This window comes from Abramis brama, assembly GCF_963993115.1.
Source record: "Abramis brama genome assembly, chromosome: 10".
NCBI classification, from domain to species: domain Eukaryota; kingdom Metazoa; phylum Chordata; class Actinopteri; order Cypriniformes; family Leuciscidae; genus Abramis; species Abramis brama.
In genome coordinates, this window is record NC_139972.1 from 28,939,405 (window position 1) to 28,964,474 (window position 25,070).

At 37.3% G+C, this 25,070-nt stretch overlaps 1 protein-coding gene and 2 long non-coding RNA genes across 10 annotated transcripts in view; 2 read left to right on the plus strand and 1 right to left on the minus strand.

Moving 5' to 3' along the window:
* Positions 1–876: 876 nt before the first annotated feature.
* LOC311091319 (sialic acid-binding Ig-like lectin 14) lies at positions 877–8,503 on the plus strand. 6 transcript variants are annotated; one of them, XM_084127199.1, is made up of 10 exons: positions 877–925; positions 2,227–2,260; positions 2,781–2,835; positions 3,038–3,418; positions 3,579–3,875; positions 3,969–4,071; positions 4,249–4,287; positions 7,454–7,542; positions 7,793–7,825; positions 7,944–8,503. In XM_084127199.1, the coding sequence occupies exons 3-8, from the start codon at positions 2,796–2,798 to the stop codon at positions 7,521–7,523; spliced, it is 930 nt and encodes a 309-aa protein (XP_083983325.1). In that variant the 5' UTR covers positions 877–925; positions 2,227–2,260; positions 2,781–2,795; the 3' UTR covers positions 7,524–7,542; positions 7,793–7,825; positions 7,944–8,503. The 6 variants fall into 6 exon arrangements, with proteins under 6 accessions (XP_083983325.1, XP_083983327.1, XP_083983329.1 ...); XM_084127201.1 differs by lacking the exon at positions 877–925 and having other exon boundaries at positions 1,831–2,260; positions 3,972–4,071; XM_084127198.1 differs by lacking the exon at positions 877–925 and having other exon boundaries at positions 2,122–2,260.
* Positions 8,504–8,802: 299 nt separating this feature from the next.
* Positions 8,803–13,620, plus strand: LOC311091321. Of its 3 annotated transcripts, none has more exons than XR_014608043.1 (5): positions 8,803–9,736; positions 11,894–11,945; positions 12,095–12,177; positions 12,534–12,629; positions 12,799–13,620. It is a non-coding gene; the product is annotated as an uncharacterized lncRNA (long non-coding RNA). The 3 variants fall into 3 exon arrangements; XR_014608044.1 differs by having other exon boundaries at positions 8,803–9,522; positions 9,635–11,945; XR_014608042.1 differs by having other exon boundaries at positions 8,803–11,945.
* Positions 13,621–13,774: 154 nt separating this feature from the next.
* Positions 13,775–25,070, minus strand: part of LOC311091322 — a 14,611-nt gene continuing 3,315 nt past the window's right edge. Inside the window, exon 3 of the long non-coding RNA XR_014608045.1 lies at positions 13,775–14,197. This is a non-coding gene — a long non-coding RNA (uncharacterized lncRNA). The remainder of the gene's footprint in view (positions 14,198–25,070) is intronic.

The window sequence follows — 25,070 nt, forward strand, 5'->3', positions numbered from 1 at the left end:
TTATTTAATCAGCACTTTAATTACACTGTACTTGAATCACATTGTTCAAATGAAGGAAGATGGTTAATTATTGTTATCCAGTTTGGGGAAAACATTGTTATTCTAGGAAATGTATATGGCTTTAACAGATCCAGTCTTAATAGCTGTCTCTTTACAGATTTAACCTCCAAGTTAATTTCTTTAAAAGCAAAATACCCATCTGCATCACTAATTATGGGTGGGGACTTTAATGCTATGATAGATTTCCTCCAAAATATGGCACTACTACTGTTAACACAATAATGCTAGGAAGTATGTTGCGCATAACCCCTATTACAACCATTTAAGCTTGAATAGTGCATTTTAATGTCCATTCTCAAAAAGGGGGGTGACAGCTAAGGGGTTAAAGGATTTGTTATGGAATATTTTTAGTGTATTTTTTAACCATACAGTAACAGCAAACTATAGTAGGCTATTAATTGGTTAAAATTCTTACAACGGTTAATGGTTAACCGGTTAATTAGCATCCCTGTAGCTTTAGCTAGATCAAAAGAGCAGAATCAACTTTGCGTTGCGATCGCGTCACGGATAAGCCACTGCACGTGCATCAAAAGCGGTTGTTAAGAAAAGTGCTGAGCTGATATTTTGTGCCAGCTGTGCATAACAGAGCACTTTTAAATGATAATAAAGTCGCCTTTAGCCCTATTGTATTCTGTATGCTTGGTTTAAGAATAGGCTATATAGGCCTATGGGTCGCATCAATTAAAAACAAAGAACAAAAAAAGGGTCGCTCTTGAAAAAGTTTGAAAACCACTGGTCTAGCCTATGTGGTCTGTTTGGTTCTCTTTTGTCGGCAGATTATAGGCTACTGGGTTAACATAATGTTTTTCCAGCAGGAAGGGATTGGTTTCCCCCACGTCACGCCCCGTATGACTGGACACCGACTTGGCTTGGTCCAGAGCCATAGCAAAGAGTATAGAAGTAACAAGAGGCGAAACTCCGTTGCAGTTTTGACAACAGCCACTAGGTGGCGCTTCGGTAGCGCGGCCGCCATTTTGGACTGAACCAACGGCTTTACCGTTAGCACAACTACTGTACAGCATTAACATTATGTCTGGAAATAATTGGAAACAAAGAAAACAGTGTTCTGCCATCAACTGCAACAACTACCAGTGTACAACCAATCAACTAGCATTTCATAGATTCCCCAAAGATCCAGAGAGGTAAAGTAGAAAAGGTTTTTATTAACTTTAAAGTGAGCTAACGTCAACGATAACAGGTGCTGTAACGTTAATGTAAGCTATCCCATAACCGCAGTAACAGTTTGCTAATGTTATGTATTTGGTCGAAATTGTCAAGACTCGAAATTGGCTTTTTAAATCGCATACTTTCAGAGATATATGAACACCTAACCTGGCAAATGACCGCTTTATTAATTCATTGTTATCACTAAATTAACCCTTTAACTTTTTTTCGCATAAACATGAAAATCACTATCCAAACTTAATGGTTGTAACTGTTAATTCAGGAATGCTTTGGAATTTAGACCTATGGTTGGTCTTGTTTTAATTTGTCAGATTATTGTTGAAGTGAAATAAATTATGAAAGTGAAACAGAAAAAAGTTATATAAGTTTGAGTTTATTAAAATGTACAAATTTAAAATATAATTATTTATATTTTATAGAAAATATATATATTACACAATATATTTTACTCTAGAACTGCAAGAAAATGAAAGCAAAAAATCTGAACAAGTTGTGTTCCACATTTTAGGTTGATATGTTGATATTTCGCTTCCTCACCCTTTCTGCCGTGTGCTCTACGTTACACGGTTTGGAGCTGCGCGCTCTTGCTCGCTCGCTCGCTCTAGATTCCGGGTGATTTTAGCTAATTTGTGGGCATCAGGGAGCCGCTATCAATATGCGGGAGACTCCCGGATCTTCCGGGAGACATGGGATGTCTGCTCTAGAGATATTAAAAACTAGAAACTACTTTTTAGTTCATTTAACCGCTTTTGAATTTGAACCGGTATCGTTCAATTCTATGACAGCTGTGTTGCGTTCAGTCCAAGATGGCGGAGCTGCAGCTCTGCGCATGGGTGAGTTTGTTGCAATGGAACGTTCTATTGAGTTTCGCCTCTTGGTACTTCTATACTCTTTGGCCATAGAGAGAGAGCCGCCATTGCTGTAAAAAAAGCGTTCCATTGTTGTCAATGGAGTTGTCGCAACTCTCTCTCTACATGGCTCTGGCTTGGTCAAACAGACTTGGAACTAAATAAAGGTGATGACAGAATTTCTATTTAATTTAATTTAATTTAATTTTTTGGTTACACTATATTTAAAGATGGTTTTCACATATCTGACTGGTTTCACTTTTGAATTTGCGCCTCACACAGCCTACAGCATGCAGTGTAACGGCCTTTAATTCTGCATTACAGTTAGTTAGCAGTTTGAAATTCTGTGGCTATAAATGCTCAGTGCGCTGTTGTAGACATGTATATCGCATGTCATTCTTCGTGATTTGTGAATATAGGGTTCTGTCCGAAATCTTTTTTTTTTTCATAGCGATTCTTAACTTTTATAATGCGTAGGTAGCCTATATCCATATGGCTCTGGCACGCCTAAAGTTGGTTATCTTGTCCTGCTAGATTTTTGATCAGTCAAACGCTTGATAAGTCCGCTAGTCAGGAATCAAAATAACTTTAGATTGAGCCTGATTTGTGAAAACTATAATTGAAGCAGACAGTGCCCTAGAGAAAGATTATTGCATATGTGCAAATAACTTTTTTTGACCTCTTCAGTTTGTCCAGTCCAGCATGGGTGTACAGGCAGGAGTTCTTCTCTGCTGGCTTCACGGTTAGATTTTAAATTTCCAAACATTATATGAATGAATTATTTTTACATTTTGTGAGGTTACTTCTTTAAAATGATTTGTATTCATATGTTAACTTCTTTAAATATATATATATATATATATATATATATATATATATATATATATATATATATATATATAAGTTTATTATTTTACAATGATTTTAGCATTATTATTTTGCAGTTATTTTTGTTCTCGTGTTTGGTGATGTTTGGAAGGTGGAGGTAGAGTCTAAAATGGATGCTCTGGTCTCATCTTGTGTCGTGTTGCCCTGTACATTCAAATACCCTGCTCAAGAACAGCCCTCCAGTCGTATTAAAGGCATGTGGCACACACAGACCAACAGGGAGGATTACATCTATCACAATGATCATACAAGGGTTCTAGACAATTTCAAGGGTCGTACAAGACTGATTGGTTCACTGGGTGATTTAAACTGCTCCTTGGAGATTGATGGAGTCAGAAACCATGACAACGGCCCGTACTGTTTCAGGGTGGAATTAGAGACGTCTAAAATAGACAAGTTCTCCTTTGTGGATAACTGTGTGACAATTAAAATGATTGGTAAGTGTGCATTTGAGCTGTCAACCTGTCATTACAAATAAGAAAGCAGACTAAAACATGGAAAGAGTCCAAATTATATTTTTGTGACTAAATAAATCATCTTGTTTTTGCTTTTATTTACTATGTAAAATGTGTTTTGTAATTCAAAATATATGTACAGAGAAAGCATCAAAACCAGAGTTGCTGGCTAAGACGTCTGTGGAAGAAGGTCAACCTGCAATCTTCAAATGCTCCGTCCGTCACACCTGTCCGTCCCATCAGCCCACTCTCAGCTGGAACCACACTGGAAAAACCCTCATGAGCTACAAGGACATTGGTCATGGAAAATGGGAAGTAGAGTCAATCCTTACCTTCACCCCAACAAAAGAGGATGATCACTCCTCTGTCACATGCACAGTCAAGTACCATGGGACTGTTGAGGGTGAAATGCAAGCCACTCACCAAATCTTTGTGAAAGGTATATAACAATACTACTCTTCTGTGTGTGTATATATTGTGATAATTTGAAGTAAGTAAATGTGTTTTTTTGTGTGTGTTTTTTTTTTTTTAGTAGAACAAGCAAATCTTAGCCACTTCATCATACCAACCATCTCTGGTCTTGGAGCTGCTCTTTTGGTTGGATTACTGTGTTTAATCGTTGTCATAAAATATAAGTAAGTCGGGATCTGACTACAAAATAAATATCAATGAGTAATATTATAGAACACATCCCTGAAAACAGTTTACACTGTATAAATGAAAATAACCAATTTGATGTAGAATTGATTATTTATTTTTTTAAATACTGCATCTTTCAGTATTTTGTTTTAAATCACTAAAATCTTTCCCAGGAAGCGCATTGCAGATCTCCAATCCAGAAACGACAATACGTGAGTAAATCATAAGTTAGCATTTAGTTCAGCAGTTTTGAATCTACATGAGAACATTATTGTGCCTCAGTCTTTCTTTTTAAATCTTTTATACGTTTTGTGGCTTTGAATCCAATTCTGTGAACTTTGTCATCATCTATAAAGCAGTGTACCCTTAAAAGGTGTATATATATCCCATCATAACTTCTTTTTTCAATAACAATGTATCAACACATGAGAGAAAAGAATACAGATCTGTTTAAAATATATAATAATTAGTGCTGTCAATTTATAAAAATAAAAACAAATTAATTGCAAAATTTTCTTTAATTAATCGCGATTAGTTGCATCTAACATTAAAGTTTTTAATTTATGTATCTGCAGTGTGTGTACACAACCACTGTTGTAAAAATACACTCCATTTGTTATTTTCCCCATAAATCTGAAACCGTGTTAGCCTGGGTGCCTGCCCGAACCCCGCCCACAACATTTTTTGGTCGGGAAGTTCGGTCTGGACTCGATCCGTTGAGGAGTAATTATGCTCGGCTCCCAGAAGGCCGAGCCAATCAAATTGCCAGGGTGGGCTTTAATCGATGATGGACAGATGATCTGCGGTTACGTAATAACCCACGTCATAAAGAGCGCTTAGGTTGAATTCGTTTACAACAAAGATGGCTGCCGCTGGAGAATTGAGATTTTACGAGTTCACACTTACAAATAAGTCATTTAGAATAAATGCATATTTGGCGTAGGCCACTGTCCGAGGAGAGGGCGGGCTCGGTATTCGGCCTGAACCCAAAGTACATTGGTTGTAGGTCTATCCAATTGAGTGCAGAGGCATTTTCCTTCCTGGTTCGGTTGAAACACGCCTCATAATCACAGCTCATGGAGCAGTATACATTCTGACTAGAATCTGAGTATGACGACGTCAGGCTAAAACCGTGTCTCAAAATGAGACGTTCAGGAATGTGCTCCAATGTGACGTCACATTGGAACAGGCCCCGCCAACGATTGGCAACGGAAAATGCCCTATTGGTGCATTCAAATCCTCCTGGGAATTTGGGAAGTCGTGTTTACGGCGTCTGGTATGTTAAAATCACTCTCGTCAGAGCAAAATGGCGGTGCACCTTCTCTTAATTAACTTAATTTATGAAGCCATTGTTTGTGAATTAATTTGTGAAGCCACCAAACTTTATTGTTACATATCATGTTGTTATATTACAATGCTATCATATTTTGAGCAAGCAATCAGCTTAATCACTGCTAAATATGTTTTATCGCCATGTTTCTCACTGACTCGCACCCAACTCTTAAACATCAGTGCTTAAAGAACATCCCAAGCTCCCCACTTATATTAACGACATTGTGGTGGCATTCATGTGCGTTCAACTCGTAAATATGATTAGGGGTGAGCGATATGACCAAAATCTTATATCATGATATGAGTAATTTAATTTCACGATAACGATATATTTTACAATATAGTTATTTTTGGTTTAAATAAGGTTTTTATGATATCAAAAATGTTGATACCATTGAAATTTCATTATTCTTATCACCATTTTTAATACAATTTAAAAAACTAATTGGCTTCTAGCCTAAAAAAATACTTTCAAGCTTACTGAAGACAAGTAAACCGTGATAAAGAAAGAGCAAAGAAAACAAACTACAATAAAACAAAGACTCAAATGAAAAAACTTCAAGCACTAGAAATACTAGGCCTAAATAAAATATATTAAAAAATCAAATGTATAAAAAAACAATGCATAGTCTTTACTCTGTAAATTAAATATAAATGTATTCTTATTAAAGTTACAAAAGTGATTCAGTCAAGAGCAGTGACAGATTTTCTCTCTTTTTTGCTGTTAATAATGACAGCAGGTACATTTGGATGCTGTCACTTTAAGACCAACAGCATGGATCCAATATTGTGTGTGTTTTTTTTCCTCAACTGTTTATGTTCACTTAAAACATAAATGACATTGCAAATACATTGTCACTTTGACTCATAAATGTGTATTTAAAGGCACACTATGCAGCTTTCCGTTTTTGTCAAACAGCGACCCCTAGAGTCGCTGTGGAGTACTTGTATTTAACATTACTGTCGTAAATACCACTCGCGCAGAGCCGTCACTGCATTCACGGCCTGATCCCTTCCACCCTCTATACCGGTACCTGTTCAGTAGGATGGAAGCTGTAATGAGTGGAAATAAGGTGTTGCCCCTTTAAGAGCTGCGCGCGCCCTGTTGAACTGTCGGCAGTCTGTATTGTATGTGCACCTCGAACACCCCATGTATGCGGGTTATTTCAGTTTGATGCTCATTCTTATCCTACTTTTGTTTATCAAGTAAAGCTGTGGACGGTAGAACGGGTGACAAACAGTCAGTCTGGCCTCTGTAATAACTTCATCTGTGAGCTATCCCTATTTTCCTCCTGACACAACGCGTTACAAAGCGTCGGACATCGAACAGGCACAGATAACCTCTGAAGATGTCTACTAGTCCATCAACAAGAACGATATTTACTCGAGTCTGACTCCTTGCTCGGTCAGTCTGCCGTTTCCGCTTTCTTTGGTCCTCCGACAAACCTTTCCTAGCTTTCTGCTTCTTTTTTACTGGTTCAGCCATGACGAAAGTGTGAAGAACTCGTACGTGTGCAGTGCCGTAAAGCAATTCGTTACATCGCGAGACCTGATATCATGCGATACTTCCTGACGCTGAGGCCCGCCGGCCCAAAGTTGCAAGTGTGGTTTTTCCGCTCACAGACGCTCGGGGGGTGCGAGACGACCACCATTCAACCCGAAAAAAGTCATATAACTATTCCAATGACTCCGAAGCTGTTCGGTTAAGGTAAAAAAGTTACTTAGTTCACCTTTAACTGCTCAAGCCCAATTAGGTGGCAAAAAGCATTCAGTTCAGTTCTAATACTGTATATTGCGCTGCTGTCACTTTAATACACAGATCTAATATACACATGTGATTTCTTTCCCTGCTGTTCACATTCAAAGACATAACTGAATGTGTTTATGTGAACTTTGTTTGTTTTTGACACCCTTGTGTGTACTTGACAGTTTAAGCGCAATACGGGACACGCCATCAGACATTATGACGAAAAACTGCAATGCCACCTGAGCGTGACCATGATAGAGATGATAATGAAAACCAAACAGATGTTTTGTTTTTGGCAGAGAGTCTGAGGCACACAGGCTCCGCGCTCTACTGGAAAGCAGTGGGGAGCAGCAGCTAATTTGCATTTAAAGATACATGCATGAAAACGGTATGTTTTTCCTTGCATTTACAAGATGGTATAATAAATTATCAGTGGGGTATTTTGAGCTGAAACTTCACAGACATCTAATTCACTACTATCTCAATTACAATTAAGTACAAATTAATTGTATTCAGTGTTGAAGGCATTAAAATAGTCCAGTACTTTATAGTAAAATATTATTATGATTTTTTTTGTTGAAAATGTTGAAATAGTTTGTAATAATTGTTTTTAATTGTTTTGAAATAAATGTTTTTAGATTATGGAGTCGACTATCAAGAATGTCTCACAGGTAGTTATTATACTTTTGATTATTATTATTTTTTGAATTACATTCAATTAACCTCCATCAGTTATAAATGAACTTGAACTAAATTAAACAAATCTGTGTGTGTGTGTGTGTGTGTGAGGTCCAGGTATAGAGAGCAGAGGCAAATACACAACAGCTTCTAATGCACTCTTCTGCAACAAACCAGGACAAAACAAATCCTCTAGTGGAAATATACTGAACCTATATGGCATGTTTTTGTATTTTATTCGTGGTATATTGTGGTTCGTGGAGTGATCAGCATGAATTGAAGGTCCATGATTGGATATTTGTAATCCATAATTTGTATAATAAATGCTGTGTGTGTCAGCCTATGTAGTATGTGGGCCTAATAAGGAATTATTTTAGATGAATCTGTTATATATTAAATTACATATATATATATATATATATATATATATATATATATATATAATGTGTATGTATGTATGTATACTGTGTACTCTATATACTTTTGATTGTGTATTTACAAAACAAGAATTGAAATTTCTGTGTTTTCTTACTCCTGTTTTCTTACTGTATGTTACGTTATGTAAGGGATAATAAACATCCGGTTATCGCAGAAAAAAAACCCCGACAGGGTGATCAGGGTTCGCATCAGCCTAAAGGTTTTAAAGAGCTAATAAAATATTTAGAAAAATATTTCATGTCTAATTATTTACTTAGACTATTAATATTTGTCATTTTCACAGGTCCGTGTGAACTGGGATTGGTTTAACAGTGACTGCAGTATCAATCTGACTGCAGTAGATGTGAAAGATATGAATAAAAATGATGTTATTTCAGCCAGCACACATACCTGTATTTACATCCTGTTTTCGGTCGAAGTCCATAGTAATCGATTGTCGAGTTCACGCGTGTGATCATACTAAACCAATGCGCGTGAACTCGACAATCGATTACTATGGACTTTGACCGAAAACAGGATGTAAATACAGGTATGTGTGCTGGCTGAAATAACATCATTTTTATTCATATCTTTCTCATCTACTGCAGTCAGATTGACCCGCGTTCACTCCGAAGGAATCACTCACATTGGCTGTGCAATTGTAATGACACATCAAGGATGTTAAGAGGCTAAAAGCAGGTTTAAAACGTGCCCCATTGAAGTCAACAGGGTGCAAATTTTAAAAAGAGGATAACACGGTGTAGGCAACACCGATTTTTGTCGTTGTTCTCTGTACTGACAGCACTCCAAATGTACAAAAAAATTAGTTCAATATTAAAATTGACCGGAGTTCTCCTTTAAGAATAAATAAATATCATCTTGAAAATGCTGATCAATTACTTCTGAACCAAGATCCACAGGTTGTAAACATGCACTGTAAAAAAGCCAACTTAACTCCAAATAAACATAAAACAGTAAAATGAACTGAGATATTTTTATTGGAAGTGTTCATGCATCATACTAAGTTGATTCAACAAATTCGTTACTTAAATGATGAAAACGTACAATGTTTTGTTGTTCAAACTAAATCGTTTTAGTTTTCATTGAAGTCCGCGTTTTTTGTTAGCGCGTGCGCAGTTTGAACCCTGAACGCATGCGCAGTGTGAGACTCGGCGGTTAGGTCTCTGTCTGCAGCTGGTGGTGAGAAGCATAGACGGTTGAGAAGTCGGTAGCGAAGTCCTGCCTTCAGGTCAGCGTTTCTGCAGAATCACTGGTAAGTTATGTATTCATCATTTTTATAATCGACTGTATGTTATTTGTCATATATGATGTTTTGTGCTCTTCCCAAACTGATGGCCTGATGTAATTCACCATCACTGTTACAGGCCGCTATTACATCACTACCAACTCTGACCAACTTAATACTGGAAGAGGCCAATGCTGATGTTATCCTGCCTATTCAATCCAGCGTTTCCAAAGAGTCACAGGTATGTATCAGAGCCATAGAGAGAAAGAGTTGCGACACTCTTTGATGTCGCCGCTATGGATGTCACGTGGTTCATGTAAGCCCCAATAGTTCGAAAACGTACGCTGGCTGTCATGTTCTTCTATGGGACAGACAGCAGCGATTGCATTATTGAACGGTAAATATAAAATAAAACACACACCCAAGTACTTTTTCAGCTGTTATTGCATTTTGTTAATGTCAGTTTTGCATTTGGAGATAAGTTTTAGGCTATATTTTTGGAGGGAAAAGCTTAGTGTTCATGTTCGCATGGGTAGTAGCACTGGCTTTAGCGGCTCTAACTTAACTTTTCCATATCATTCATCTGATGATAGACGTCTCATGATATTTATTTTAGCACAACTGGGCTGTATTAGGCTATTGATTCCCGTGATTTTGCTTATAAATTTTGATTCAGCCATTGGCCTACCTTGTACCTTCGTGATCACGCAAAGAGGTCTGCCGTGGCGGTCCGTTCAGAAATCGCTTAGAAGCTAGCTCACTTCTTCTGATGAAAGTGGCCACCCCCAGGACCACAACGTGAAACATTATCATGTTAAGAGAATATTATTTTAAGATCAAGCCATACACATTATCAAAACTATAACAGATTAAAAACGAATTTAAGCATGGCTGATACAAATGAAGGTTTTCAAATAAAATATTTTTTATTAAACAATGATAGACAACAAAAATGTGTGCTTGTGTGAGTGTGTGTGAACAAGAAAAACAAAAACCAGGGGCAGGTGATCCATGAAACAGACAGGACTGGTGATGGCCATAACAATCCTAGAGGTCCAGCATTGTTCTCACAAGCCGCTTCACTCAAGACAATAAAACATAATGAAAAGTTAGTATATCCCAAAAAATTTAATTAAATAAAAGTTGCTATAAAGGTGGCAGCGATTCATTACCGAACTCTTAAGCCGCTTGTCCACCAGCGTCTGATCAATTTTTGTTCCGACGCGACGCCTGTGACGTTTTCGCTGCTTGGGGCCGGGGTTTGTGTGTACTTTAAATATGAAACCATAGCAACGGCCATACACAAATTCTCGCCGCCGAGTTTCCATTGGCTGCTGCCCCGCGTTTTGACGCTCTCATTTGCATAAAGTATCCACCGAGATACTTTTTTGCAGCGCCGCTGTTGACCAAATCGATGCGACGCGACCCATCATGCTTTGCGGGGGCGTTTTTGCTGCCTGACGTAGTTCCATAGGAAATGAATGGGCTTTGGCGTCGCGTCAGAAATCGAGACGCTGGTGGACAAGCGGCTTTAGCTGACGAAGTCGCGCTAGCTAACTAGCTATCAGGCAGTGCTTGAAAATTGGTTGAAACAACCAACATAAAATATAAATAATTACGCTGTGCATGTACAAATGAAGACCAGTATAAGCATCGCAAAGGACCTCTGAAACAATATAGACAGTTGACAATTCAAAAGAGGTCGATATTTCAGCAACTTAACTCTGGAACAACTCGACGCGCAGCAATGTAAGTGAATGGTGTCCAACGCCCAAATGGCAGTGTTTGGAACTATTCCGATCTTCAAATCCCGGAAGTAGGCGGTTAAAATCGCCGCCATTTTTTACAACGGAGGTCTATGGGAGTGTCGCAACTCTTTTCTCTCTATGGCTCTGGTATGTATTAACGACACACTGACGGGAATATTGCTCTCTGTGTTGTTTACTGTTACCGCCGGCGCTCTCTGGAAGACTACATTACCTATCACTGCCTAGATAGAACTACAGCAAACTACGGCAGCTCAAATACCTCAAAATACACAGCACGTTTAGTTTTTTTCTCGTGGTGACTCCCTGCATTCCAAATGGCATAATGTTAAAAATAATATTTTTTTATTGTGAATAAATTTTTTATTTTAAACTAATTAATTAATGATTTAAGTAATAACTGATGTGCTATGTTAGACATTTTTGAAGTTGAAATCCGTTTTGAAAGTTTAAAACACTGTTAATTACAATTACTAGGTTAGCTGAAAGAAATATTGTTAAAAAAAGGTACAAACTAGACTTGACTTGGCCTTTAGGGACTTGAACATGTCTGGTATTTATCATTTTTATAATCAACTGAATGTTCTCTGTCATATCAAATGAGATGTTTGCTCATTATGTATTTACACTAGTTGAGGAGTTGAGAGAGATGGCCTGCCACCTGCACTTTTTCTAAAGGATGAGGTAAACCATTTAATAGCAACTGTCAATATTATTATTATTTTAATTATTATTTCTAAAGATTATTATTAATTATTATTTCTTTAGAACATTTTAGGAATACTTATAGGAGTAAAACTTTGTGGTGATTCCAACTGACTCGTTTTTTACAGATCTCCATGGAGTTTTCGTGTATCTGTCTGTAACGTCGACCATGAGAATCTACTTTGAATGAACACATATAGAGAGGAAAATAGTAAGTAAATAACTTTATAATATCAGTTATCAATATCATAAACTTAATTATGACATCAGTCTGTTTTTCATGCAGTTGTCAATTGGGAAACTGTGCATGTTTTATTGACAAATTTTATGATTCCACTGTATGTAAAAGAGCAATCTGTACATTCTTTAAAAATCTTTGTTATGGACCAAGTCATATGGATTTGGAATTACATGAGGAAGAGTAAAAGATGACAGAATTATCATTTTTGGGTGTGCTGTACCTTTAACTCCCAAAGCAGATCCCTATGTTAAATTATTAAGAGTTAAGGTCATAGTGCATCTGCAGATTAAAATTATTATTATTATTATTTTTTTTTTTTTTTTTAGGTGAGTGACATTACCACACGTCAGAAAACAACAGATCTTGAGGGATTGCCACTTTTCCAGCATGAAAACTCTACAAGTTTACCCAGGATGCGTCTGGTAAATTACCATTTTCATTTTCATTTCTTGGTCATTTTTTAATCTATTTATGTTTTACATGTATTCAGGTTATTTACACAACAACATAAATAATAATAATGTTGTTGTTGTTATTATTTTTAAATTTACACTTCAATTAATACCCCTATCTCATGAATTATTCTCCCAGGATACTGATCCTTTAGACCACGATGTAGAGATCGGAATCCTTACTGTGGCCGAAGATGCCGCTGTTACATCACTACCAACTCTGACCAACTAATACCGGAAGAGGCCATTATTCTTGAGGACATTACAGATCTACCAGCAGTATACGCTTGTTCGGACTCATGAATGCACTGAATATGGATTATCCAAAAGAACTGAAGTATACTTTCAAAGTAATTCAGAAGATTTTCATGGATCTTGAAGGTACCTTCTCTGCAAGACAAAGCCATTTTGCAAATGTCATGGGAAAATTTGTGTGACATTCCTCCACTGGACACTGGTTCTTTTATAGTTAATGACTAAAAAAATAAAAATAAATACTGCTCTGTCAATGTATTGATTAATGTTAAGTATTAATTGGTTTCAACCTTAGCTTTAAATGGATAGTTCATCCAAAGATTTACTCACCCTCATGTTGTTCGAAACATGAATGAGTTTATTTCTTCTGCTGAACACAAAAGATGATATTGTGAAGAATGTTACTACCAAATATTTGATAGTAGCCATTGACTGCCGCAGTATTTTAAGGCTACTGTCAACTGTTACCAGTTTTTACTAGTTACCAGCATTCTTCAGAATATCTTCATTTTAATTTCAATTTCAATTTAAGGGTGAATCAATGATGACTGACTTTTCATTTTTGGGTGAACTGAACCTTCAGGCTAATGTTCTTTAACATGCATTGGTAAGTACCATGCATTGAGTTAACAAATTCAAGACTTGCTACGATAATGTAATTGTTGTGCATCAGACACAAACTGTTTAAATAAAAAAAGTTATCTGACTCGTGTTATGGTCTGTCTCTTATTTAATTAAACTATTTAAATAATATATAATAAATCAATATAGGCCTATAAGATAATAGGCCCATTTGTGTTCAGCCAACTAAAAATACTTTGTTCTGTTATTCATTAGCTAAACATGACTATTTATGTTGAAGCAACTTATGATTTTAACATAATCTTTTTAGTTGCATGGACTTCAGTCCCCGTTTGTGGAGTTTACTCAAAAAAGTGTGTACATGCTTGTACTCATAATGCCCCTTGTAGGTTAACTTGCGCTTCAGTTTTATCCTTATCATCATGTCATCACATTCATTTCGTGGAAGAATATTTGACACATCTGCAGTATTTACAGGAACACACACCACAGGTCCATGGCAGCCATTTTGTTTTCCACGGGGAAGACAGAGTAACTTCCAGAAAGGAATATAACGTGCAACGAGATGTTGTTCCAAGGAGTTAAGACACTTTAGTTGATTTGGAATGTCCAACAAATGCATATTGTTGGCAACACTCTCTTCAGGCAGTTTTCCACTGATGATTTTTCGATGACAGGTTGGACAAATCCACAATTTGCACCTTGGAGAAAAACCAGAAGGATTATGACATTTTTCATCACAAACATGCACATACCTCAGTGTGATGCATCTTCTCGCCAAAGCAGCAACTTTTTCTCCTTTGTCTTCATAGCATTCTGGTTTGCATTCAGTAACCTGCTTTCTGAAAAGTAAACAATGACAGACACAGCACACAAACTATGGACCTCTACTCACTTCTTGACGAAAACTGGTGATGGTAACACCAATGTCTTTGTGTTTTTCCCTTTTTTTTGCATATACCTCACACACTGGCGGAGCTAGGGGGTGGCCAGGGGTGGCCGTGGCCACCCTTGGTCTAAGCTTGGCCACCCCTTTGGCCACCCCTCTCACAACTGCTGTTTCTGTCTCTTTTTTTATTGACAAAAATTGTGTTTTTTAAAACGCTGAACCGTCTCTTTAAGACCACAAAAAACGTGAGACTTTTCTCACGCACATAGTAAATATAGAGTCAATCTTTCTCAACTGGTTGGTTGCAAGAACGTTTTGAGTAAGTCGAATAGAGTGCAGTCAACAACAAACGTAGTTCTCTTTTTTTCTCATGCTACTTTTATTTTAGAAGGTCTGTGTGAAAGCTTGTGACACTTCTGTCAGATGCTGAGAAAACGGCGTTGTCCTTATTCAGTTGGCTATCTTCGGTAAAATGAGATGTTATCAGGCCAAATGTCAGTAAAACTAACTTTTCTGTCATATGGCTGACAGCCATTGTACTGTGCTTGCACATTACGCGCAAATGCGACGTGCTGTAGCCGTAGTTGCCCGTTAATTAACTCATGTAAGAATCAAAAAGGCGATTAAAGCTGTCAAAACTGCATGCATGTATTTGTTATACTATGCGTCACGTGTCTGGATTAAATTATTCTGCAATGTGAGATCACAATATAAGGCACAAACTGATATGTAATATTTTAATGTCCAAATAAATGTGATCACTGTGCATTTGTACTAGAACATATGCATTCATTTTGCGTTAATTTGTAAAAATTTGTAATTTGTTCATTTTATATTATGTGCTGTTGACTTCCGCCTTGTTCACATTCTTGCACATGGGGATTCAAAAGAGAACTTTTGTTTTCCTTTTTAATTTAGGTATGATAGAAATGTTGTAATTTTTTTGCAATTTTGACAACTAATATAGAAAGTTAAACTTTTTTGACAAACTCGGAATTGGTTGAAGAGTTCATTGATTATAAAAAACGCATTGAAGGTTGAATAATCTTTGGACTACAGTATTTATCTGCATGCTATCTCATCCATGAAGATGCAACAATGTAGAACAAGCAAGTTGAACTTAAGCTATAGTGTGTGCCCTTTTATTACTATTTAATTAATTTTAATATGAGGTGGTGGGTAATAATAAAATATAAAAATCAAATATAAAATTCACTCAGTATTCCATGATTCCTAATTCACTACTAACTCAATTACAATTAAGTACAAATTAACTTTATTCAGTTGTGTAGGCACTAAAACAGTCCAATACATTATATTCAAATTATTTTTTATCAAAAAATGTGCGCGTAATGTGCAAGCACAGTACAATGGCTGTCAGCCATATGACAGAAAAGTTAGTTTTACTGACATTTGGCCTGATAACATCTCATTTTACCGAAGATAGCCAACTGAATAAGGACAACGCCGTTTTCTCAGCATGACAGAAGTGTCACAAGCTTTCACACACACCTTCTAAAATAAAAGTAGCATGAGAAAAAAAGAGAACTACGTTTGTTGTTGACTGCACTCTATTCGACTTACTCAAAACATTCTTGCAACCAACCAGTTGAGAAAGATTGACTCTATATTTACTATGTGCGTGAGAAAAGTCTCACGTTTTTTGTGGTCTTAAAGAGACGGTTCAGCGTTTTAAAAAAAAAACAATTTTTGTCAATAAAAAAAGAGACAGAAACAGCAGTTGTGAGAGGGGTGGCCAAAGGGGTGGCCAAGCTTAGACCAAGGGTGGCCACGGCCACCCCTGACCACCCCCTAGCTCCGCCAGTGAGCAGTGTTGCCAGATCTCGCGAGACAAATAAGCAACCAAGGGCCCGTTCTTCGTACGTTGCTTATTACATCCGAGATCAAATGACACATCCAAGATGATATCATCGTGCAAATCATGATCTGGCTAACTCGGTTCTTCGAACACACTTGCTGGATATGATTAGTATCGCTGGATTGAGTTATCTGAGATAATTGCGCGTTCATGCGCTGGTTAAAAGGGGATATGTATCGATAGTAGAAACATTGATCAGCAACGCTGCTATTGGCTGCTCAGCGTGGCCAAAGAGCGCGCTCAGTTTTTCTCCTCAGCAGAGCAAGAACTAATAGTCGAAGTTTATTCGGAATTTTAATGTTTAATCAAAACGCCAGGGAACACCTCAAAGTCTACAAAAGCCAGGAGAGAGGGCTGGCAAAAAGTAGCAGACAATTTAAATCCGTTAGAAGTGGCCATGTTAGATGTTTTTATCACTTATTAGCCTATATTTTTGTATTTTAATAATTGCGTAATTACTTTGTGCATTGTAATATCAGTCATCACACTAGAACATGGGAACAAATAAAAGTGAAGTACAAAAATATTCTACATAATGGTAATTTTTAGTTATATTATAGTCTCTTAAAAGGCACTGTTAAATAAATGGTGTTCTGTTTATAAAAGCAACCAAGAAAAAGGCTGAAAAAAAAAAGATCTTAGTAGCCTACACTGTAAAATAATTTTTGCTGCATTAAATTAAGGCCGTATAGTCATTTCAACTGTTAAATCTTGAGTAATGATGAATTGCTTTGACTTGTGAAAGTGAAAACTGAAAAACTTATTATATTTTAAGATAACTTATTGATAAACCTAATATTTTGCCATGAGTTATTGATCACATTTTTCCCCAGTGTAGTTCATTGTAATGACATTGTGTTTTCCTCTTTTGTGCACTTTTACATAATACACCAACACTTGTATCTGTTCCCAAGAAAGTGGTGGCTGAAATATGTGCAGTAAGTGGACATTTTCTAACTTTCCAAAGGAAAGAAAGTATAAGACTTTGTAATGTCCATTTGTTTCCATTGCACTGGACAGTGAATAAACCCTCTCAGATAACTGTCATATGGAGGAACTAGCCTGCAAGTGCATAAATAACTTTACTTAATTTATACTTGTATGCTTTATGGCTGCAATATAAGTTGCAGGATTCCACATCTACAGAAAGGCCTACAGAAGAGTCTGCACAGACAGAGGAGACATAGGCCTACAGGTGGGCAGTATATAGCCAACTTTTCCTTTTTATTTGTTGCATGAGGCATGTGTCTAATATCTCTTGTTGCAGGCACTTGACCACTGGCTTTTCTTTACAAAGAACAACTGAAATAAAACTCAAGGAACTAAGCATATTTGTATATTTAAACATTTAATGAAAAGTTGTTGTTTTTTTGGCAATGTTGTGTAATATGGCACATGCAACAATGTCACAGGCCCTGTCAGGTGTGCAACCCTCAGACTTTTCAGACACTGAAATCTTCCCTTTAGTTAGCCAAAGATCATTTCATTGTGTGCCCTTGTCCTGGCTAGAGCTGCATTGTAACTGGTTTGGGTCAGGGAATGGGGTCATAAAACACCTGTCTGCAGGCAGGAACATGTCATAATCACCTATGAAATAAATGCAGTTCTGTTAGGATCAGCATAAGTGTATGTAATACAGTGAGCTTGATATTTAATTGTGGAACTTTTCTTACCACTTTCAAATAATGTGCATAAATGTGAATCTCTGAAAATTCTTAAGTCATGCACAGATCCTGGCCATTTTGCTTTCACATTTGTGATATGGAAGATTTTAGTCAACTGCCTTTTTTATTTTATATAATATTACTAATCTGTAATATTAAGAATCACAATAGTAACTGGGCTGCACATTTACATTGTGAACCCCCTTTCTGTTCACATAATCCCCTTCATTGAGGCCTTGATGGCAGTCTATGGTAGCCTATAGTCTATGGTACCAATCACGTTAGTGAAGCCTGAGTGACATATCTGTAATCGGCATGGTCATGATTGCATGATCTTAATAAAAAATTCTGATAGCCTAAAAAAAAAAAAAAAGAAAAAAAAAAAAAAACTGCTTTACAACATTTGGTCTTAAGTGGCTTGGAAATGCCACAAAAAAACCCTGTTTTTTAAACCTAAAAGCGACAAAAAACGACAATCTCACGAATCACGAGAAAAAATATATATCTCAGAAAGTGCACTATCACGCTGCGCTGGACTTCCCGTATCAGCTCCGCTTATGAAGCCGGGATCTAATCCTGTTAACATGAAATAAGCCTGCTCCCGAGCAGGTTTAAGTTTGCGCACCTGTTGCTATGACAGCAAGTCCCGGATGAGCTTCGAAGAACCAAACAATCCAAGATCATGCCAAATCACCAACAATCAAATCCAGCTAACTGAGTTAGCGACGTACGAAGAATGGACCCCAGGCCTGTGAAAACAAGCCCAAAACAAGCGACTTTTTTACGGAGCCCCCCTAGGTTCCGGGAAGAGAAAAATAAATAAACTGTGTGCACGGTTTTTAAACTGTGGGTACAGATTGTCAATTTACACCATGTGGACAGATTGGTAAACTGTGCGCAGTTTTGCAAAACTGTACACACGGTACAGTTTATTTATTGTTCTCCCCCTGAGCTTCAGGGGCCCATTCTTCGTACGTCGCTAACTCAGTTAGCTGGATTTGATTGTTGGTGATTTGGCATGATCTTGGATTGTTTGGTTCTTCGAAGCTCATCCTGGACTTGCTGTCATAGCAACAGGTGCGCAAGCTTAAACCTGCTCGGGAGCAGGCTTATTTCATGTAAACAGGATTAGATCCCAGCTTCATAAGCGGAGCTGATACGGGAAGCGCGGTAGTGCACTTTCTGAGAGATATATTTTTTTCTCGTGACTCGTGAGATTGTCGTTTACATTATTAATTTGTTGGAAACGCACATTTATTTTCGACTTGTCGGAGTCGGGCTTTAACTAGGCTACAGCACAAACTGTACCCTAAGATTATTTGCGAGTGGCTCTTTCCTTTACACTATTGGAGATGTGGAGAACTTTATGGAAAGTGCTGTCTGTCGTGTCATTCGGAGTTTACCTGGCGATTTAGGTTTAAAAAACAGTTTTAGGTTGTTTTTTTTTGTGGCATTTCCAAGCCACTTAAGACCCAATGTTGTAAAGCAGTTTTTTTTAAGCAGTTTTATTTTTTTTAGGCTATCATAATTTTTTATGAAGATCATGCAATCATGACCATGCTGATTACAGCACTCAGGCTTATAGGCTAGACCATAGACTGCCATCAAGGCCTCAATGAAGGGGATTATGTGAACAGAAAGGGGGTTCACAATGTAAATGTGTAGCCCAGTTACTATTGTGATTTTTAATATTCCAGATTAATAATATATCAAATAAAAAAAAGGCAGTTGACAAATCTTCCATATCACAAATGTGAAAGCAAAATGGCCAGGATCTGTGCATGACTTAAGAATTTTCAGAGATTCACATTTATGCACATTATTTGAAAGTGGTAAGAAAAGTTCCACAATTAAATATCAAGCTCACTGTATTACATACACTTATGCTGATCCTAACAGAACTGCATTTTTTCATAGGTGATTATGACATGTTCCTGCCTGCAGACAGGTGTTTTATGACCCCATTCCCTGACCCAAACCAGTTACAATGCAGCTCTAGCCAGGACAAGGGCACACAATGAAATGAACTTTGGCTAACTAAAGGGAAGATTTCAGTGTCTAAAAATCTGAGGGTTGCACACCTGACAGGGCCTGTGACATTGTTGCATGTGCCATATTACACAACATTGCCAAAAAAAAAAAAACACTTTTCATTAAATGTTTAATAAAAGACAAATATGCTTAGTTCCTTGAGTTTTATTTTCAATTGTTCTTTGTAAAGAAAAGCCAGTGGTCAAGTGCCTGCAACAAGAGATATTAGACACATGCCTCATGCAACAAATAAAAAGGAAAAGTTGGCTATACACTCCCCACCTGTAGGCCTATGTCTCCTCTAAACAACATGTCACCACATGTGAACATAGCATGTGGCACATGTGGAAAACACGTTAATTTTTAACATGTGAATCATGTTACCACGTCACAAATACTGCACATTTTGAGCTTCATTGTAATGGGAAGTTCAGATAATTTTACTGACTCGGATCTTTTGAATCTAGTTCAAAATTAAAATGTTATATGTTAATGGACAAATCCCCAAACACAACTTACGCGATGTTGATGTTTCATTCATCCCCATAAGCAGAGCTATGCAGTGGCACTAATATTGAGTAAGATGTAAATTATTGTGAAGTTCATATAAAAAAGATATATAACTGATTCTTGAGAGTCGGGACAAAACATGTCCCACATAGAAAAGTCTAATTTATAGCTAAAAATTAAGAAATTCATCATGATTGACATACTTACAAAGTTAAATCTAAAGGAATTGTATATACCTATCTGATTTTTAGAATAAACTTTTTTATCTTTTTGGGGAAAATTTGTTTAAATGTATGGTCTGTGGTTAGAAGGTCCATGTTATTGCACTTGTCCTCAGCAAGAGGTCACAATATTAACCATCCCAAAAAACTTTAAAAAAGCTCTACAATTGTGAAAACATATATATCAAATAAAAAATAAGGGGTATAAATATAACAATGCATTATGTGAACATCAAACAATATTTTCCATAAAAATCTGCCTATTAAAGTTGTGTCCTCAGTTTCTGTCAACTCCGTCAGATTTTTTCATAAAGCTCTTTAAATCAGGAAATAGCATGGTCAGCTATATCCCTGAGGACCCCTTTTCATCTCCCTGCCTGTGGTGAATGCAGCACTACCACACATGCTCTGGTACATTTGACATTTTTTTATATTTTAGACAAAAAATGTCAATATTCCTATGGTCACAGCTGCACCATGTCAATACCATCTTTCTGTTAAGATACTTTTTTTTAAACCATAGTGGACTGAATTTAAGCATTTTAGTGAGGTTATTAGGACAGCTAGCAACTGAGGAAAAACTACCTAGCTGCAGTGTACAATACAGATTTTGGCAGGAAAATACATGCCCTTACGTCAACTCCGTCAGACGTCAACTCCGTCAGGTTCTATGTCTGACGGAGTTGACCTGTAAGCTGACGGAGTTGACAAATCCACCAATAACCTCTTAATGTGCGAATATAATATTATTTGTGAATATAGTGAAGAGTTAAACTGTTATTTCAGGGTTTTATTTACACATAAATGCTCATACATAGCATGCATTACATTATTTAACCATACGCATCTGACTTGTAGATAATGGGCAGGCAGTGGTCTGCTTATTATTGTGTAACGTGTAACTTTGCCAGCACTTTAATATATATATTTATATGTAGAGACAGAGATAGAGATATGAGAAGCCAGTGTAGGGCTGAGCAATATGGCCAAAAAAAGTTATCATTATACATTTTTTTATATCAGTCGATATCGATAATTATCACGATAAATGTCAAATCTTTATTTCAAGTTTAAAGGCAGATTTTTGCTCCTAAGTGAAAGTTGTAGAAAACAGAGCGTTAGTTGTGGTTTTAAACTACTCTTTATTGTCAGAACATATCATGACAAACAGGTGAACACTTCACAAATCTGAGGTAAAACATTCAAACATTTTTTGTCAACACCATCAGTTTTTCCGTCAACACCGTCAGTTTTTCCATCAACACTGTCAGATCTTTGTCAACAGCGTTGGATGTATGAATGTTTTTGTTAATTTTTTTGGGGAAAAAAATATTTTTCCTTCAGTTTATGTTGTTTTTGTAATAAAGGACCATCTGATCTACATCCTCTTATGTTTTATCTATTTAAGGAATTTGTTTTTACAATATTGAAATTAAAATCAAAGTTTGAAAATGCAAATATTTAGAAATCTGAGTTTTCAGAATAGTGTGAAATCACAACTTAAGTTTATATATTGGATTTTTTTTACATATCAGAGTAACTAAACACTATTACAATATACTTTAGAACTTTAGATTCTTGTTGGATTTGAAGAATTTAAATTGTATACTTTTTAGTGTGTCTGACGGAGTTGACACAAATCCAGTTCTGAAGGGAAACATGTTTATTTGTTAAAAATGTGTTTTTATTTAGAACCTGTTCCTTTACATGGTTAAATAGCTAAGACCTTTCTCTGCAGAAACATATAACTCTAATTGATATAGTGTGTATTTTTAAAAAAAGTTTTTTAAAACGTGTTTTGTCCCGACTCTCAAGAATCAGTATAGAATCATATATATACACACACATACACACATACATACACATCTATCTATCTATCTATCTATAGCCTACTGTAAAAACGCTAATTAATAAAATGTTGGTAGAGCAAAAACATTTAAGTTAATATTCATGCTTGGGATTAGTTATATTATATATATTATATTAGACATATTATATTAAGTCTGCAAAAATATATTTGAAAAAAAAAAGGAAGGGATATTTTCAAGTCCAGTCAACTTTAGAATGGCTAATGTTGACTGGACTAATAAACACAAATCTAGCCAATATTTGCTAAAAGTATTAAGGCCAGCTATGCTATAAAATATTTTAATAAAATATAGCATATTTTTTGTTTTGTTGTTAAAATTAATATATAATAAATAAAATGTTATAATATCAAAACAACATTTATCAATGTTTATCAATATTTCTGCATTATGAGAGCGGATGGCCACAAAACTTTAATATATAAAACTAGGGATGGGGCCGATCCGATCCAGTATCAGTATCGGGACCGATACCAGCGTAATTCATGTATCGGATTTTCCCGATCCAACCTGCGGAGATATCCGATATCCATGAGCCATGTCTGCGCTTTAACGTTGTCTGCTGAAATGACTCCAAAAGTGATTCCCGCCGGCGAGTCTGTTAGCTGGCTGCAAACTGCGGAATAGATTTCCTGAACGGAGGCGCGGCTCAATGAGACACAGAGTTATGAGACACGCCCCCGCTCAGGAAATCCATTCCGCAGTATGCAGCGAGCTAGCAGGATAGCATTAAGCAGCATTGTGGTGGCTAACCAAAATGTCCGCTGTGTGGAAATATTTCACATTAGAAACACTGCAGAACAAGACAGCAAAATGCAACGTTTGCAAAGCAATTATTCAGAGAGGCGGAAGCTCTCTCGCGTCATACAACACAACTAATGCAATAAAACACTTAAAAAAACACCACGTTAAAGAGCACAAGGATTTTTTAGCCAGGGGGCAGAAAGACAACGGGAGTCGTCAGGAATCACTTCTGGAGTCCTTCCAGAAGCAAGGTAAACTCCAGGCAGACAACGTAAAGGCTAAAGCGATTACCGAGAAGTTGCTCAACTTTATCGTACTCAATGACCAACCATTTTCAGTGGTGGAAAACGCTGGATTTCGCAGCCTGATTGAACACTTGCAGCCACGGTATAGTTTACCATCCAGGAGATATTTATCAGAGACTGCATTACCTGAACTATACAGCCGAGTGTCAACCAAGTTAGCTGATAAGTTAAAAGGAGTTCCAGCCCTGAGCTTTACTTCAGATATTTGGACTTCAGATGTCTGCCCAATGTCGCTGATAAGCCTCACAGTGCACTGGGTTGACTCAGATACACATGGCCTCTGTAGTGCGGTGCTTCAGGTAAAAAAGTGCAGGGGTTCACACAACCGAGCTACAATCACGCTTGGAAGACCTGCAGCATGAAATGCAAGGTGCGGAAACCACGACCCCACCAACTCGTCTTGTTCAAGATGTTCAAACAAGATGGAACAGCTCCTTTTATATGATCAAGAGCCTTCTGAAAGAGAAGCGACCTCTCTGTGCATATGCTGCTGACCACAACTTGCAGGCAACACTGTCAGCCAACGAGTGGGGTTTGCTGGAAAAAACAGTAACGGTGCTGGAGCCCTTCTAGGAGTTAACCAAGAAAATCAGCTCAGCGACCTCCACTGCAGCCGACGTAATCCCAGCCGTCACCGTTTTAACCAGGGGGGCATGGTTTTCTATTATTTTGAAGGTACCCCCGGGCGCCGCCATTGGCTAGCGGACCCCCACCTGCTGTTAGCATCCCATTGACTCCCATTCATTTTGGCGTCACTTTGACAGCGAATAACTTCACATCTGAGGCGTTAAAAGACTCCATTTGTCCATTTTTTATTTCTAAAGAAACACGAAAATGTTTAAAAGGCTTCATTACCTTGTAGCTTCTGTTATGGCCCCGTAGAAGCAATTTTTGTAAAAATAGGCTAACGATTGCGTCATACCCACGCGACTCTCTGTCGCACAGTAGAGAATTACCGTATGGACAGGAGGAGAAGCTCGCGGGCAATCAGGGGGACGTGGAGTGACAAAATAATTAATCAGAATACATAGCAAACGTTTCTCTTGCTCATAGCTCGTGGACATCTCCTATTCACATTCTCCGTCTCTGCAAGTTTCGGAAGGGAATGATTCAGATTTCTCTTGGCACAGCTACTAGAAGACAGACGGGTTGCTCACGTCACATCTACGTCGTCAAGCTCAGTTTGAGTCTGCGCAGTACGCTCGAAGTAAGAGTTTCTAATTGGCTTCACTTTGTCTCCGTTGAATCCAATGGGGTCGCTGTGTCCATTTCTTTTACTGTCTATGGTTTTAACACGCCTGCTCGCCGAGGAGAACAGTACTGACAGCGGCATCAAAACAATGAAAAGCACGCTCCTCCAAGCTGTCAGCAGGCGATTCAGCAGCATCGAAAGTGAACCCCTCTACGCTGTTGCCACTTTAGTGGACGCTCGATACAAGGATAGGTGAGTCATCTTTTTATTA

Excerpts from the sequence above, each read along its gene's own strand:
- LOC311091319 (XM_084127199.1), top strand. The coding sequence starts at position 2,796 with ATGGGTGTACAGGCAGGAGTTCTTCTCTGCTGGCTTCACG. Across the intron at positions 3,876-3,968 it reads TCACCAAATCTTTGTGAAAG|TAGAACAAGCAAATCTTAGC; the intron begins GTATATAACAAT and ends TTTTTTTTTTAG. Across the intron at positions 4,072-4,248 it reads ATCGTTGTCATAAAATATAA|GAAGCGCATTGCAGATCTCC; the intron begins GTAAGTCGGGAT and ends AATCTTTCCCAG.